The sequence below is a fragment of the Dioscorea cayenensis genome, chromosome 3, assembly GCF_009730915.1.
Source record: "Dioscorea cayenensis subsp. rotundata cultivar TDr96_F1 chromosome 3, TDr96_F1_v2_PseudoChromosome.rev07_lg8_w22 25.fasta, whole genome shotgun sequence".
Lineage (NCBI taxonomy): Eukaryota > Viridiplantae > Streptophyta > Magnoliopsida > Dioscoreales > Dioscoreaceae > Dioscorea > Dioscorea cayenensis.
In genome coordinates, this window is record NC_052473.1 from 16,488,787 (window position 1) to 16,503,207 (window position 14,421).

The 14,421-nt window shown below is 32.2% G+C and overlaps 1 protein-coding gene across 1 annotated transcript; it reads right to left on the reverse strand.

Annotated features, from left to right (window-relative positions):
• Window positions 1-449: 449 nt before the first annotated feature.
• Window positions 450-1,073, reverse strand: LOC120250985. The gene has a single exon (XM_039259578.1). The coding sequence runs from the start codon at window positions 1,071-1,073 to the stop codon at window positions 450-452; it is 624 nt and encodes a 207-aa protein (XP_039115512.1).
• Between the last annotated feature and the right edge of the window lie 13,348 nt (window positions 1,074-14,421).

Here is a 14,421-nt window from a genome sequence, read left to right on the forward strand (position 1 = left end):
AACCGCCGGTTACGGTTCCTGAACCGCCGGTTCCGGTTTCAAAAAACTTTGAACCGGAACCGAACCGCCTAGGCAAGGTTCATGGCGGTTCGGTTCCGGTTCGGTTCCGGTTCCGGTTTTGGCGGTTCGGTTCAACGGTTCCGGTTTGACGGTTCAAACGGTTCATGTTTTTTTTTTGTTAAACTAAATAATTCAATATTTCAAATTAAATGAACACAAAAATACTAAAATTAATTTAATACAATATTTTATTAAAAAATAAAAGTATTAATAATTCAAAATGATATTTTGCAATAAAAGTACAATAGGGGAAGAAATAAAAAAAATAAAGGGCTTGAACTTAATTATATCAAGTTGCCTACGTATCCTCTAGAGGAATCAAAGCCCACGTAGTTCTTCTTTTATTTTTATTATACATATTTTCCATATTTTCCATATTTTCATAAGGTCTAATTGCTTGCATCATCATCGGAGGAGTTGGAACTAGAAGCCGCCGTTGTTGTACCTGAGCCATCATTTACCCACTCGTCTGATGATGATGAGTGTATAAGATCTTCTTGACTTCGTAGCCTAGCTCTTTCCCAATCATCAAGGCAAGTTTGTGCTTCCAATGATTCTGGACCTAACCTTGATCGTCTTTCATCTAAAATGTTGCCTCCATTACTAAATGTTTGTTCAACTGCGACGGTTGAGGCGGGAACTGCAAGGAGTTGTTTAGCAATCTTGGCTAAAGTAGGAAAAGTCTCTGTGTGCCTACTCCACCATTCCAAAATTGAAAAATTTGGACCTGTATCATCACCAAACTCAAAAACTGTTGTTAAATAAACTTCAAGCTCCGAATATGTGCCGGATGTTCTAGGCCTCTTCCTCCTTTCTAAAATTTTGTTACCCCATTTTGTGAATTTGGAGGATGATGGAGGTAGTGGAGGCTCCGCTTCTTCATCATGAGTAGAAGTTGAAGAAAATGTCTCACATAACTCATTACACAAAGTTCTAATTCTACTAACTATTAACATTACATCAATGTCTTCATCATTAAACCCCAACAAATCAAAATAATAAGTATTCAACATCTCTACTAAACCTTCAAATTTACATCTAGGATCAAAAATCATAGTAGTAAGATAAATATCGGGAATAGTTTTATAATAACTCAACCATTTTTCTCTCATGCCATAAATTGCATCATAAATAGGAGGATGTTTGAGTCCTTCCATTAAAGCACCACTAATATTTATGGCTTCAATTAAAAATTGATGAGAAGTTGGTTTGTATACACTACTAAATGTATGAGTAGCATCATTAAAAACACGAAAAATATCTAAAATAGTAGAACATATTTCCCATTGGGTTGGCAAAAGTGTATGATGTTTAATATAAATAGATGCAAAAGAACACAACAAATTTCTATACTCATAAGATTGATCAAGTAATTTAAAAGTGGAATTCCAACGAGTAGAAACATCTTTAGAAAAACGTTTTGGTGTCATTCCATTTAGTTTACAATACTTTGCCCATTCTTTCATAACTTGTGGATGCACCCAAATATATGAAATTACTTTTCTTATTGGAGATATATGTTGATTGAGCTCATGAGCCAAAGCATCTTGTACACATAAATTTAAAATATGGCATGCACAACGTACATGAAAAAATTTTCCACCAAAATTCGGTTGACAAGTTCTTTTTAACTCAAAAATGGAGGCGGTATTAGCCGATGCATTATCAAAAGAAATTGAAAAAACTCTATTAACCAATCGATATTCTTGCAAAATATCTAAAATCATTTTACAAATATTTTCGGCGGTATGTCTATCATCAAAACATCTATATGCAAGTAATCGTTTTTGTAAAACATTATTTTCATCAATCCAATGACAAGTTAAACCCATATAAGAATGTTCACACCAATGATCACTCCAAATATCACTACAAAGAGAAACATGAACATTATTGTTTTGAAAATATTGTATTAATTCACTTTTACGTTTTTTATATAGTTTCAAAAGATGTCTTTTCAAAGTATTTCTAGGAATTTTTTTAAAACTAGGATTTAAATAATTTTGACAAAAATTATTAAAACCCAATTTTTCACCAAAGTTAAATGATAAATGATCAATAGAAACCATCGAAGCTAATCCAATTCTACATTCATTTTCATTATAATGAAATAATTGAGTAGAGTTAGAAGGAGAGGCAAACCCGGTCATTTGAGATTGTCCTTTGCTTAATCCGACCTTAAGTGGATGCTTTGTTTGCAAATGTTTGGTGAAAGTCCCATAGCCACCTCCTTTCGAATATTTGTAAACTTTATTGCAATAATTACAAGAAACATCAAACTTGCCATCTCCTTTCGCTGTCTTTTTGAAATGAATTTTGAAGATGTCGGAATTTGAATCTCTCCCACTTGCCTCCACTTCCGGTTGTGGTGATGGTGGTAAATTATTTTCACTTCCTTGGGTTGAATGTTCTATCTCACGACTCTCACCAAAACCACTTCCGGAGCTTGCCATTTTTGAATTATGAGTGCTAGAGAATTAGAGGTTGAAGCTTGAGAGCAATTATCAATTGAGAGAAATTTAGTGTAAGTGAATTGGATGGTGAAGTGAGGTATTTATAACCAAAGAATTGGAGATTTGGAGAAAGATGTAAATTAAATAAATAAATAAATAAAATGCAACGGTCAGCAATATGATCGACCCGTTGCTTAAAGTAGAAATCTGCTTTGGCAGATGGCCAATTGTGCCAACTGCCAAATTGCCAATAGTCCAATATTGGCCCTGTTCGAAAGAACGGGCCAATTTTTGAGACCGTTAGCAATATTCTCATTGAATAAATGAATACGATCTACAAAGTTACATTCTCATCATTACATATATAGGAAGGAACAGCCGAACAAGCGAATATAGTTACAATTATACAAGAATTAATAATAATTACAAGATCATCGAGTCATGAGTCATCGCATCGCGGCGCTTGCATCCCTTCGGCCGGATGAGCGGATAGCACTCCCTTCATCCAAGAATTCCTCGTCGGCAACTTCACCGGGTAGAAATCTCGATGGAGAGCCTCGGCAGAACCCATATCTCGAATCATCAACCAAGAACACTGATAGAAGTTACCAAGTCATTGCCCATCGTAAGTAAAATTCTAATTAACAGACAAGATCTAAAGAGAAAGATTATCAAAACATAGAATCAACCTCCACTAAAAAAAGAAAAAGATTATAAAAAAGAAAAAAAAACAAGAAAATGCTCAAAACTTCCATTGGATTCCAACATTACAAATCTAGAAATCAAACAAGAATGGGGAAAGAGATCAAATCTTATTTTTCTCCCCACCTCCTCTACGGCTGACGAGGAAAGAAATCAAACCTGCTTCTTCTCCTCTTCCTCCCCACCTCCTCTAGGACCTTTACGGCTGACGGCTCCATGCCTCCACCATCTCGACGGCTTTGGCCTTCTCCCTTATTTTTGCCTCGCCGCCACCCAGGAGATAGATTTAGGGTTTTCAGTTTTTGAGACTAAAAGAGAACACAATAAAAAAAATAAAAACCTAATCGGTTCAAGGCTTCAAGTTCAAGGCTTCAAGCTCACCCGTTCAACTATTCAAGTTCAACTAATCAAAGTTTTCAAACCTAATTCACTAATTGGTTCAAGTTCACCGGTTCAAATGTTCATTAGACTCGGTCTGTTGCATTTAATGTATCATTAATTAATCATCAACAAAATCAGGCAAATTTATATATATATATATATATAATATTCATGTTTATTTTATATAAATTCATGATCTATTCATGATAAATATTATATTTTAATAAATATTTAAAGATAATATTTTTAAAGATAAATATTTAGTTGTTATGACTTTTGAGGTTGTAAGTTGTAACTTGTAAGTTGATGATAATATAAAGATTATTTAATGAGCAAGAGTTTTAAATGTTTAATGGATTGAAAAAAAATAATATTTATCACGAAATAAATAACATATATTTTTTATATTTGTTTTATAATATTTAATATTTAATTTAATTATGATTCTTAATATAAATTCAAAATTTTATTTTGATAATATTATGCACCGTCAAGTGTCAAATATAATGATAGAATTATCATAATAATGAGAGAATTTATAAATAATTTTTAAAATTTAGATTGTTGTTTTAAAAATTTGAGTAACAAACTAACAATATAATTAGTCAAGTTTCAAATTTCAAACATATTATCAAAATCATCACAATTAAGGTATTATGTTTAGATAATCACCATAAACATAGATGATAGGTAAATTGTTGCGTAAATGATTATCTCGGACCTAACACAGTAACACTAAGGTATTTTATATTTGTTCTATAATATTTTATTTTTTTTAATTTAATTACGATTCTTAATATAAATCCAAAATTTAATTTTGATAATATTATGCACTTTCAAATATAATGGGAAAATCATGAGATAATTTATAAATAAATTTTAAAATTTAGATTTAATTTGTTGTTTTTAAAAGTTTGAGTAACAAACTAACAATATACTTATATACTTGGCTAAGTTTCAAATTTCAAAGATATTATAAGAATCATCACAAGTTCACAACTATGCCGGTGCAAATATTATTTTTAACATAAGTTTATCTTTCTATGGCATAACACTAGTAAATTATTATGATATTATTTTTTATATTTGATTTATGATGTTTAAATTTTTTAATTTAATTGTGATTCTTAATATAAATCCAAAATTTAATTTTAATAATATTATGCTATATGCTCTATTAAATATAAATATAAAAAAATAAACAATATCCAAAATAATATATTAAAAGAAAATTTAAAGGTATTATTTTCAAATAAATGATATTTTGATTTAACGTGAACCGAAGGTTGAACCGGCGGTTCAACCGCCGGTTTGAACCTCCGTTTTAAACCTTCGGTTGAACCGTGGGTTAAACCACCGGTTCAACCTCCGGTTCAACCTTCGGTTGGAACCGGCGGTTCAACCGACGGTGGAACCGCCGGTTCCACGGTTTTCAAATTCTAAAACCGTAACCGAACCTTGTATGAAGGTTCAGGTTTCGATTTTTAGACGGTTACGGTTTTGCCGGTTCCGGTTCGGTTTTTGACGGTTCGGTTCCGGTTCGGTTCCACGGTTTCGGTTCAAAATGGCCACGTCTACTTCCAAATATACACCTAAAGCTAACAATTGGTTCAAGGTTCTCATGAGAGGAGTGAAATAGTAAACATTAACTTTGCATGTCATGTCAATTAAACCTTATATATACACACCTATATTGGGATTAAAGTTGTTTTTATAATTTTTTTTTAATTTCAAAATTATCCATTTAGGTGTTTTAATTTTATTTTTTAAAATATTTTGTGATTTGATTTTATAAAGATTTGCCAAGATCAAAGATTTTTGATAACTTTAAAGTATCCTTATCTTTATTTGTTTTTGATATTTTAAGATTTTGATGGGATAAATATTTGCATTCTATTATATTATATAATAATCATCATCATCTTAGTTCAATTATGCAACTATATATGCAAAGGGAAAACATTTTCCTTTCTCCTTTCGTCCCCATTCTCTTCCGACGTGCGTGGATCTTAACGCTCGGAGGAGCATGGGGAAGAAAGCAGAAAGGGAGAATGTTCCTACAGGAATTTTGCCAAGAATGTAGGTAATGATGCTGATGCTGATGCTGATGATTGATGTATGATGATGATGATTGATGAGGATTGATGATGAAGCAAATTATTGATGGTTTTGAAGATGGTGAAGCAGATGATGGTAAGTGGCATTCTATTCTCATCAGTGTGAACCAGATGATGGTTTTCAAGATTGTTAATGAAGAGGATGGAGCAGAAGGAACAAACTTTCATCCTTAGTAATAAGGTTTCTTGACCATATTTTGTATTATGTCTTCCTTCTCGATGAGATCAATGAGTTCCTCCCAACAAGTACTTAATTAATGCGTATTTGGTAATCCACTCTCGCCTAATTTCTCAAGAACAAAATTAGTTATTAGTTTGACCAATCCATTTACAATTGATCAACCGTTTATAGCTTACAATAATAGAAGCAAATGACAAAGAGTAAAGATGCTATATTTTCTAAGCAAATCTGCTAATGAAAATTAATATAAACACAAATGTATGATCCATTCTTTGACTGTACATGGGTGAGCCTAGCCCGGGGCACGGCCTAGGCCGGTTGGGCCGGGCCGCCCATCTCTTTTATTTTAAAATGTAAATTATCTAAATTGTAAAAAAATATTTTAAAAATTTTAAAAATTAAGGCAATTTTTTTTAAAAAATCTAAATATCTTAAAATATAAGTTTATTATAAAAAAAATATACAATACATAAAGATATTAAAGACTATAAAAAAAATAATTAAAGAAATATGCAAAAAAAAAAACTTAAATTTACATGAATACAAAAAAGGATAATTTTTTTTTAAATTTAACATAATATTAGAAAATAAAATTACATAGAAAAATAAAGATAAACTAAAAATAAATTACAAATAGATATTGGAAAAAATTTGTGAGCTTGAAGTTGAACACTCGGATGGTATAAGGCCCCCTCCGGTATCACTACCTTATTCATGTATTTGTTGTTCTTGTAACCTATTTTCTGTTTATAACCAATCCTTCAGACATATGCACATGTTGCTTGGTTCATGCGGCTCCTCTTATCACGTGCCATGGCTGCTAGCACGGGATAGTTATGTTATTGTTGTTTCCACCACGAGCAAATATTAAAATTATTAATTTCTTCGGTAGTAAAAAAATCATTAAAATTATTATTTAAAAAAAGATTTAATTCATGCAAAGAACTAGTACTTGAAGAAGAAAAAGAAGCACTTGTAGATATTCTTCTAATCATATTTATAAGATCGGCAGGAGATTTAGTTTTGAAAAGTGAAGAAGAATTTTCAAAATCTCCGGCAAAAGTAGAAGCTCGTCGATTTCCATATGTATGGTTATATTCATTATACATATCATGAAGCAAACAACGGTATCATCTTTGAAAATTGAATGATCTAGTCCCATGTATACATCATAAGAATCAAGCATACAAAAAGTACCATCAATTTTAAAACGAGGATCAAGAAACATAGATAAAATGGGAAGAGGGTTGATTTTTACAAAATATTTTTTAAATTTTAATTCCATAGAGCAACAATGGGAGCAAAATTAGGATCACATCTATATTTTGCAAAAATTTCACTAATATAATATAAATGAGAAATAGTCATAAAAGTAGTAGGATAATAAATACTGGAAAAAAATTAGTTGCGAAATTAAAAATTTTCAAAAACTCCTTTATCATATAGCTAACTTCCCAATCATAATTAGTAATTCCAAGGTTGGGAAAAAACTGACATCAATGCATTGTAATAACATCTTTGTAATTATAAGCACAATCCAACATATTATAAGTTGAATTCCACCTACGAGGAGCGTTGGAAATAAATTTTTTATATTTTTCCCCCATTTGACTACAACATCTTTTGAATTCATACCTTTGCGAAGAAGAGTTTTTTTCATATAAAATAGTTTCTCTAACTCTACAAATATGAGGATCAATAATTTTTAAATCATCTCTAACACATAAATTTAATACATGGCATATACAACGAACATGAAAAAAATTTCTGGAAAACATAGGATCTAAATGCATTTGCAGCATATCAATGGCACAATTATTTGCAGAAGCATTGTCAAGAGAGATTGAAAATTCAAAATTTTCAATTTTATACTCATTAATAGTACGCATTATGTAACCTGCAATATTACTTGCAGTATGCTGGCATTCTAATTCAATAAGACTCAAAATACATGAATTAATATCAATATAATGAACAGTAACACAAAGATAATCTGTCACGCTCCGAACCTGGAGCATTGACAAACGGCCGCGTACCTACAAGGTCGTGACCAAGTAGGCACGCAAGGCCTCAAAACCTGTCTCACACTAGATAAAATAACCTTTAACAAAGACATTAACTTTAAGACAACATAGAGGCACAATGCCCGATATATAATGGAAGCAAGTAACAAGTGTCTCACAAGACATTAAACATAAGACATAAGTTCTAGGTTCACAACAAGAAAGTTTATTAACTTGAAATATAACTAGGCGGCGACTTGCTCAACGACCCCACTAAACTGTCCACCACCCAACCCTACTCCTGATCTGAAAGATAGAGAGAACAACTTAATGAGCTTGGGAGCCCAATAAGCAACCACTAAAAACATCGGGATCACAAAAATGTTCATTAGATTTTAAAAGTGTACAAAATGTAACAAAGCGAAATAAATATCAAAGTGAAATCCAAAAATCAGAATTAAATCATAACAGATTTAGTTTACCAAATTAACAAGCATATATGTCCCCCCAAACAACTAATGCCAAAACAAAATATCATAGAAAATTTATTTAAACTTGGTGACCCGAGTCGGATTTCAGAACTCATAGGTTTACCCTCGGTGACCCGAGCCAGAATATCAGAAGCCGTTATTCTTCACCGACGGAACGGTGCGAAACTATAGTTTCTATGTCAGAAGTACGTGTCGACACGGTTAGTGTTTAACCCCCAGTGACAGGGTTATTGCACAGTTAATTGGAGACTACGAGTTTCTATAACAAAAATATGTCGGTATGTCCAAAATCATTATCCACACAAAAATACTGAAATTCGGTGATCCAGTTTTTCTTACAAAAATTAAACCAATTATATCAACAATAACACACTTAACAAAACAACAAATAAATAGCCAAAGTTAATATACATATTTATAAACACATATATACATACAAAAAAACTTGGAATTCAAAAAGAAATAACCCTCATCGAAAACATAATATAAAAAAATTTACTCAATCTTGAATCATCAAACAATCCAGAATTTTTCACCTTTTTAAACAAATTCCAAAAATAGAATAATACTCGAGAATTAAACATAAGTCTGAAATCAATGTTAAAAAATATAATAATTTACTAATAAGATAGCCAAGTGACCAAACAATAGAAGAAATAATTAAATAAAAACAATTTAACAAGTGTCACAAATACATCATATATTAATATTTATAGGTGGTTTACTTACCTATCTAATGCCAAAACTACAAGCACCCCAAAAATTAGACTTCCACATAATATCCTATAATAAGATTAAAAATTCCAAGGCAAATCAGAACTTCTGCCACATAAATAACAAGTTTTAGTGGGATGCCACTGAACACAATTTCTAGAATATTTTATCCTATAAGAAATCCATAATAATAATAATAATAATAATAATAAGGGAAAATTATTTTTTACCCCCTAACAGTTTCAAAACTTCCCAGACAGCCCCTCTGACTTCTGAATTTTCCATACAACCCTTCTGTTTTGTTTCACTTCAATTTTTCCCCTGCAACTCATTATGTCCAGCTCATTTAATTAAATTCCATCTTTACCCTTGGCAATAGTGGAAAAAAACACATCATCCTTTTGAAAATTGTATTTTTCACCATCAAATCACCCAGTTTTTTTTTCCTTCTTTTTAAACATTTTTTTGGAAGACCTTGAGCCTTATCGTGCATCTCTAGTGGGCTTCGATCGTTTTCGTCGCCGCCTTTTGTTGCTATGGATTCTTTGGATTTGCTTTCTAGTTTGGCGGCGGAGTCGGGTGGGAAAGGCTCGCTTGGCCTCGGCTCGGCCTTGAAGAGAAAGAGACCGGCGATGATCGATATGCCGATGGGGGATGTACTGTGCTTTGGAGAACCGAAGAAATCTGATGGGGTGGAAGGAGGGGCGGAAGGAGGATGAGGAGGGTGAGAGGTATGAGGTGTTTTGTAAGAGAGGAAGGAAGAGGCTTGAGATGGAGGACCGATTTAGGGCTTATGTCGATCCTCTTGGAGATTTTGAATTGGTACATGTGTGTGTCTTTTTTTAATTCCTATTCATCCAATTTATGTCTATTTTTTGTATAGATAAATTTGAAATTGTTGGAATGTTTACCATGGGGCTGATTGTTGGGAACACGTTAGCTTAAACACAAATCCAGATAATTAAACGGAAACAAGGTAATTTAAACCAAAATAATTACTATTAAACAGAAACCAAGATTATTATTAAACGGAAACGTGTTAACTTAAACAGAAACAAGATAACTTAAACCAAAAAACTATTGTTAAATGTAAAAAATGTATTCATAAATAGAAACCAAAACTATTAAACACAAACTAGTAAACTTAATCAGATACGCATTAACATATATTGTAAAACTATTGAAACCCAACAAATTAAAAAGTAAAAATATTTAACAATGTGCTTTAACGTAATTAGATAAATATAAAGCGAGTAAACTTAAAGCGGTGACTAAGATTGTTACAAGGAAAGCGTGTTAAATTAAGCGGAAAGCACGTGATTGATAGAGCGGAAACAAGATAACTTAAACAAAAAAACAACTATTGTTAAGCGTAAAAACGTTAAAATTTATCTTTATATTTAATTTACTTCTTCAACTTCTAACAACTCATATTCAAATTCACATTTCATTAAATCATATTTTAAATAAAGATAATTTTTGAAACCCGAACAAAGGATTAATTAAAAATTAGAGAGGATTTGAGGGGATAATAATTTTTAAATTCAAAGGAAAATATTGATAGAAATTTGTATGATTTAAAGGATTACGGTAAAATAGTCTAAAGTTTATAGAACAAAAATTAATTGAGAATTAGAGAGAATTTGAGGGGGTAATATGCAAATAATCCGATAAATTAGATGATCATTTAATACTAAAGAAACGAAAAAAAGAGAGAGAGAGAGAGGGTTGTGAACAAAGAAATTAATTGAGAATTAGAGAGGATTTGAGGGGTAATATGCAAATGAGCATTTAATCCTTCGCTTTGCAAAAGCGGGAGGCGGCATCATTTCTCTAAGCCGCCTCATTCAACTCGGAGCCGGAGAGATTGATCCATATATCTATGAAAAGGTAACTCTTTTTACGTTTCCGATTCCCTAAAGTTCTTGTTCTTGTTTTTTCTATTTTGTTTAATTGATTTGGTGATGGCTTTGGTGTTTGACTTTGAAGATCGAATCTTTATTGGATCATTTTATTGATTTGTTAGTAATTTTGGTTGTTTGATTTTGGCTAGAATCGATTTGAATGGTTATTGTTGCTTCCCATGTGATCGTTTTTATGTGATCTATGTTGCAGATGGATGGTAGCGTTAGCTTAAACACAAACCTGGATTGATAAATGGAAATAAGGTAATTTAAACAAAACAAAAAACAAGCGTTGTTAAAGCGAAAACCAAGACTATTAAAGCGGAAAGCGTGCTAACTTAAAACATAAACCCGAGGATTGATAAGCGAAACAAGATAATTAAGCGTAAAAAGCGTATTACGTAGCAACAACCCAAAACTATTAAACAGAAACTACTAAACTTAATCAGATACGCATTAACATATAAGGTTAAACTATTACACAAATTCTTAATGACTTATTGTAAGCCCAGTGACCCATCAACATTGAACAAGGACTTGAAATCAGAATCCATCAAAGGTGGTCCTTCTTCCATTCCCATTGTTGGAGCATGGACTTGAATAGGAATCCATAGTTTCTAAAGCAAGAAGAAAGATCAGAAACTAGAAAAAGAAAGAAGCTTACCAACATGAGAAGGAAGTTAAGTTGACAGTGGAGGTCCAAGGTCAGTATTGAAAGCCAAAGAATGCATCCAAGACTCGGTAAGAAGGAGAAAAGAAATGAGTGGAGAGCAAAGTTCACCTCATTGCATTCGAGGAATGACAACATAGGTACTAAGGAAGCTTGTTTCTAGTAACTATTTTCTCCATAACACAGTATCTTTGGGGATCAAACGCTTGGAGAATAAGGGAAAAGAAGTGCGGGTCCTCTCTTGCAAGTAGATGAAAGGCCGAAGAAAGGAAAAAAGTTTCGCCAATAAAGATGAATACTAAAAAAAACCAATTTATTTTCTGGTTTTATCTTCTCAAGTGCCAAAGTGGTTACATGATGGCCATGATGGTCATTTCGCACTATATAGTGGTTGTCCACAACTTCCCATGCAAGGGTAATATTGTCCATGAAAATTTTAATTGATTCTGTTTCTATCCGTTAGATGCATAATGGGTTGAAAAGTCAGTTGAGGAAAAAGAAGGGGTTTTTTGAGGATACTAAAAGTTAGGAGGGGTAATTGTTCATAGAGAAAATTGTCAAGGGGTTTTTGGCAATTACCACTAATAATAATAATAATAATAATAATAATAATAATAATAATAATAATAATAATAATAATAATAATAGTGCACTCCCCTAATTATGGGTTCTAATGGCAACACACAACAAGTTATTTAAAAAGTGCTTGTCATTGAATTCCAAACCGAAATTACAAATTACAAATCCAAGAATAGTTAGAGCAAGCTTATCGAGTAAACATTTAGAAAAAAATAATAAAAAAATAACAAAATCATAAAAAAAGAAAAACAGTGAGGGTCGACAACATAAGGGACACAGAGAATGGCTTCTATAATGTATTAAATGAGATAAAAAGGCAAGGGATTGTCTTTTTCATATCACTTTTAAAAACAAAATCTCCATTCCTCTCTACCATCGACTTTTTAACAACAATTAAATAATGCATTATGTGTTTGGATACCAATCTTGGATCAATATTATCATTCACTACAATCAAAATGAGAACAAAAATTACCCAATCAATAGTATTCTACCAACAGGCGCTAAAACCAGGAAGCTTGCATACGAGACAAACTGTCAACCTCGGCCATTATATACAGTATCTATAACTGACGAAAAATATTGACATGCAAGTTTACATAATCGGAATTATTTTGAGAAGACCAAATATCTGAAGTAAGAGAAATTTTAAATAAACCTCTAAAATTTCATAAATTAATTTTTCTTTATATTCTTCATAAATAATAAAACAATACTTTCTCATAGTAGTCCTTGAAACGGATTTAAAATTCAGATTAAAACACTTAACTTACATTTTTATAAACGCGAAATTTTCAACAAGATAAAAATGTTATTCATTTTGAACAATAAATTTTGCAATCCATTTTCTTGCATTTCTAGTGGGAAAAACAAAAGTTCCAATACTTGAATTTGTAAAACTAATTTGTGTTTGGGAAGGATTTGACTAGTAGCATGTTTGTCGGCATGCCTTTTCAAATGACCCGTTCCACCCGAAGTTTGACAAGAAATATCTTTTTTGCATTTTTTACAAATGGCACGAGCCCCTTTGTTTGGAAAATCAACAATATTATAAAATTGACATACCCCCGAAGTTATTTTTCTTGTGCTTGTTAGAGGCATGCTACTAGATGGTCCCATATTAGGAGATTCAGTAACATGCTCAGGTTGTGAATCATCAAAATTTTCGCAGTTGTTTTTATTAAAAAAAATGGTGTATCGAAAGGAAAATTGGGAGAGCCAGTCATTATAAAAAATATAAAAAAAAAAAGTTTTAGAGAAAGCCTCAACCTTGATGATGTAAATATAATTCGTGGTTTTCTTGAAAATTCCAAATTGATGAATTGATGAAAAGGTGGGGGAATTGCTAGATTGATGAAACAATTGAGCCGAATTTGACAAACTTCAAATCTTGAACTTGAAGAGATTGAGAACTAAGAGAGCTTGGAGTCGTTTTTAAAATTTTTCTAATTCCCAAAATACTCTTGTAAACTAGCCGTTTATAGTTGTTAAAAGGGCTACAAATGTCATTTTCTAATACTTAAATTAATTGGGAAAAAAAGCAGAAAACTAGCTGGCCGTCTGTCGGGCCGCCTCACAATGACTATTTGTGGTGGGTACATTTGGGTCTTTGAGCTCGAGTGCTTGGGCCAGCATGGCCCATGGCGGGCCGCGGGCCACCAGGGTGTGGGCTAGCACGGCCCAGAGATATGGGCCTTGCCACGCCAGGCATGGCCCAAATCGTGTTGGTACTGTAGCTGGCCATACCACGCCAGGCACGACCCAAATCGTGATGTGTCGTGCCTAGCTCGGACCGGCATAACCCAACTTGCACTTCTAGGCAGGAGAAGCTTAGTCGGCCCCTTAATCTAAGGTAGGTATGTGAGCATGCCTCAGTTGTAGCTATCAATAGTTTGTGCTCACAGCTCTCAGAGAAGTAATCTATTTTTAAACTCTCATAGTTTTATAAATTTAAAACCATGAGAGTTTAAAAATGGATTACTTATCTGAAAAATTTTCAAATCAACTAATCCAGGCATTGGGGAGAGATTATAATTTTATGATGCCATTTTTAAAATTTTCAAAATTATTCGTGTTTTAATTTTATTTTTTTTTTTAATATTTTAAGATTTGAATGGATAAAGATATTACAAGATAAAAGATTTTTTATAACTAATCTGTTAAGTC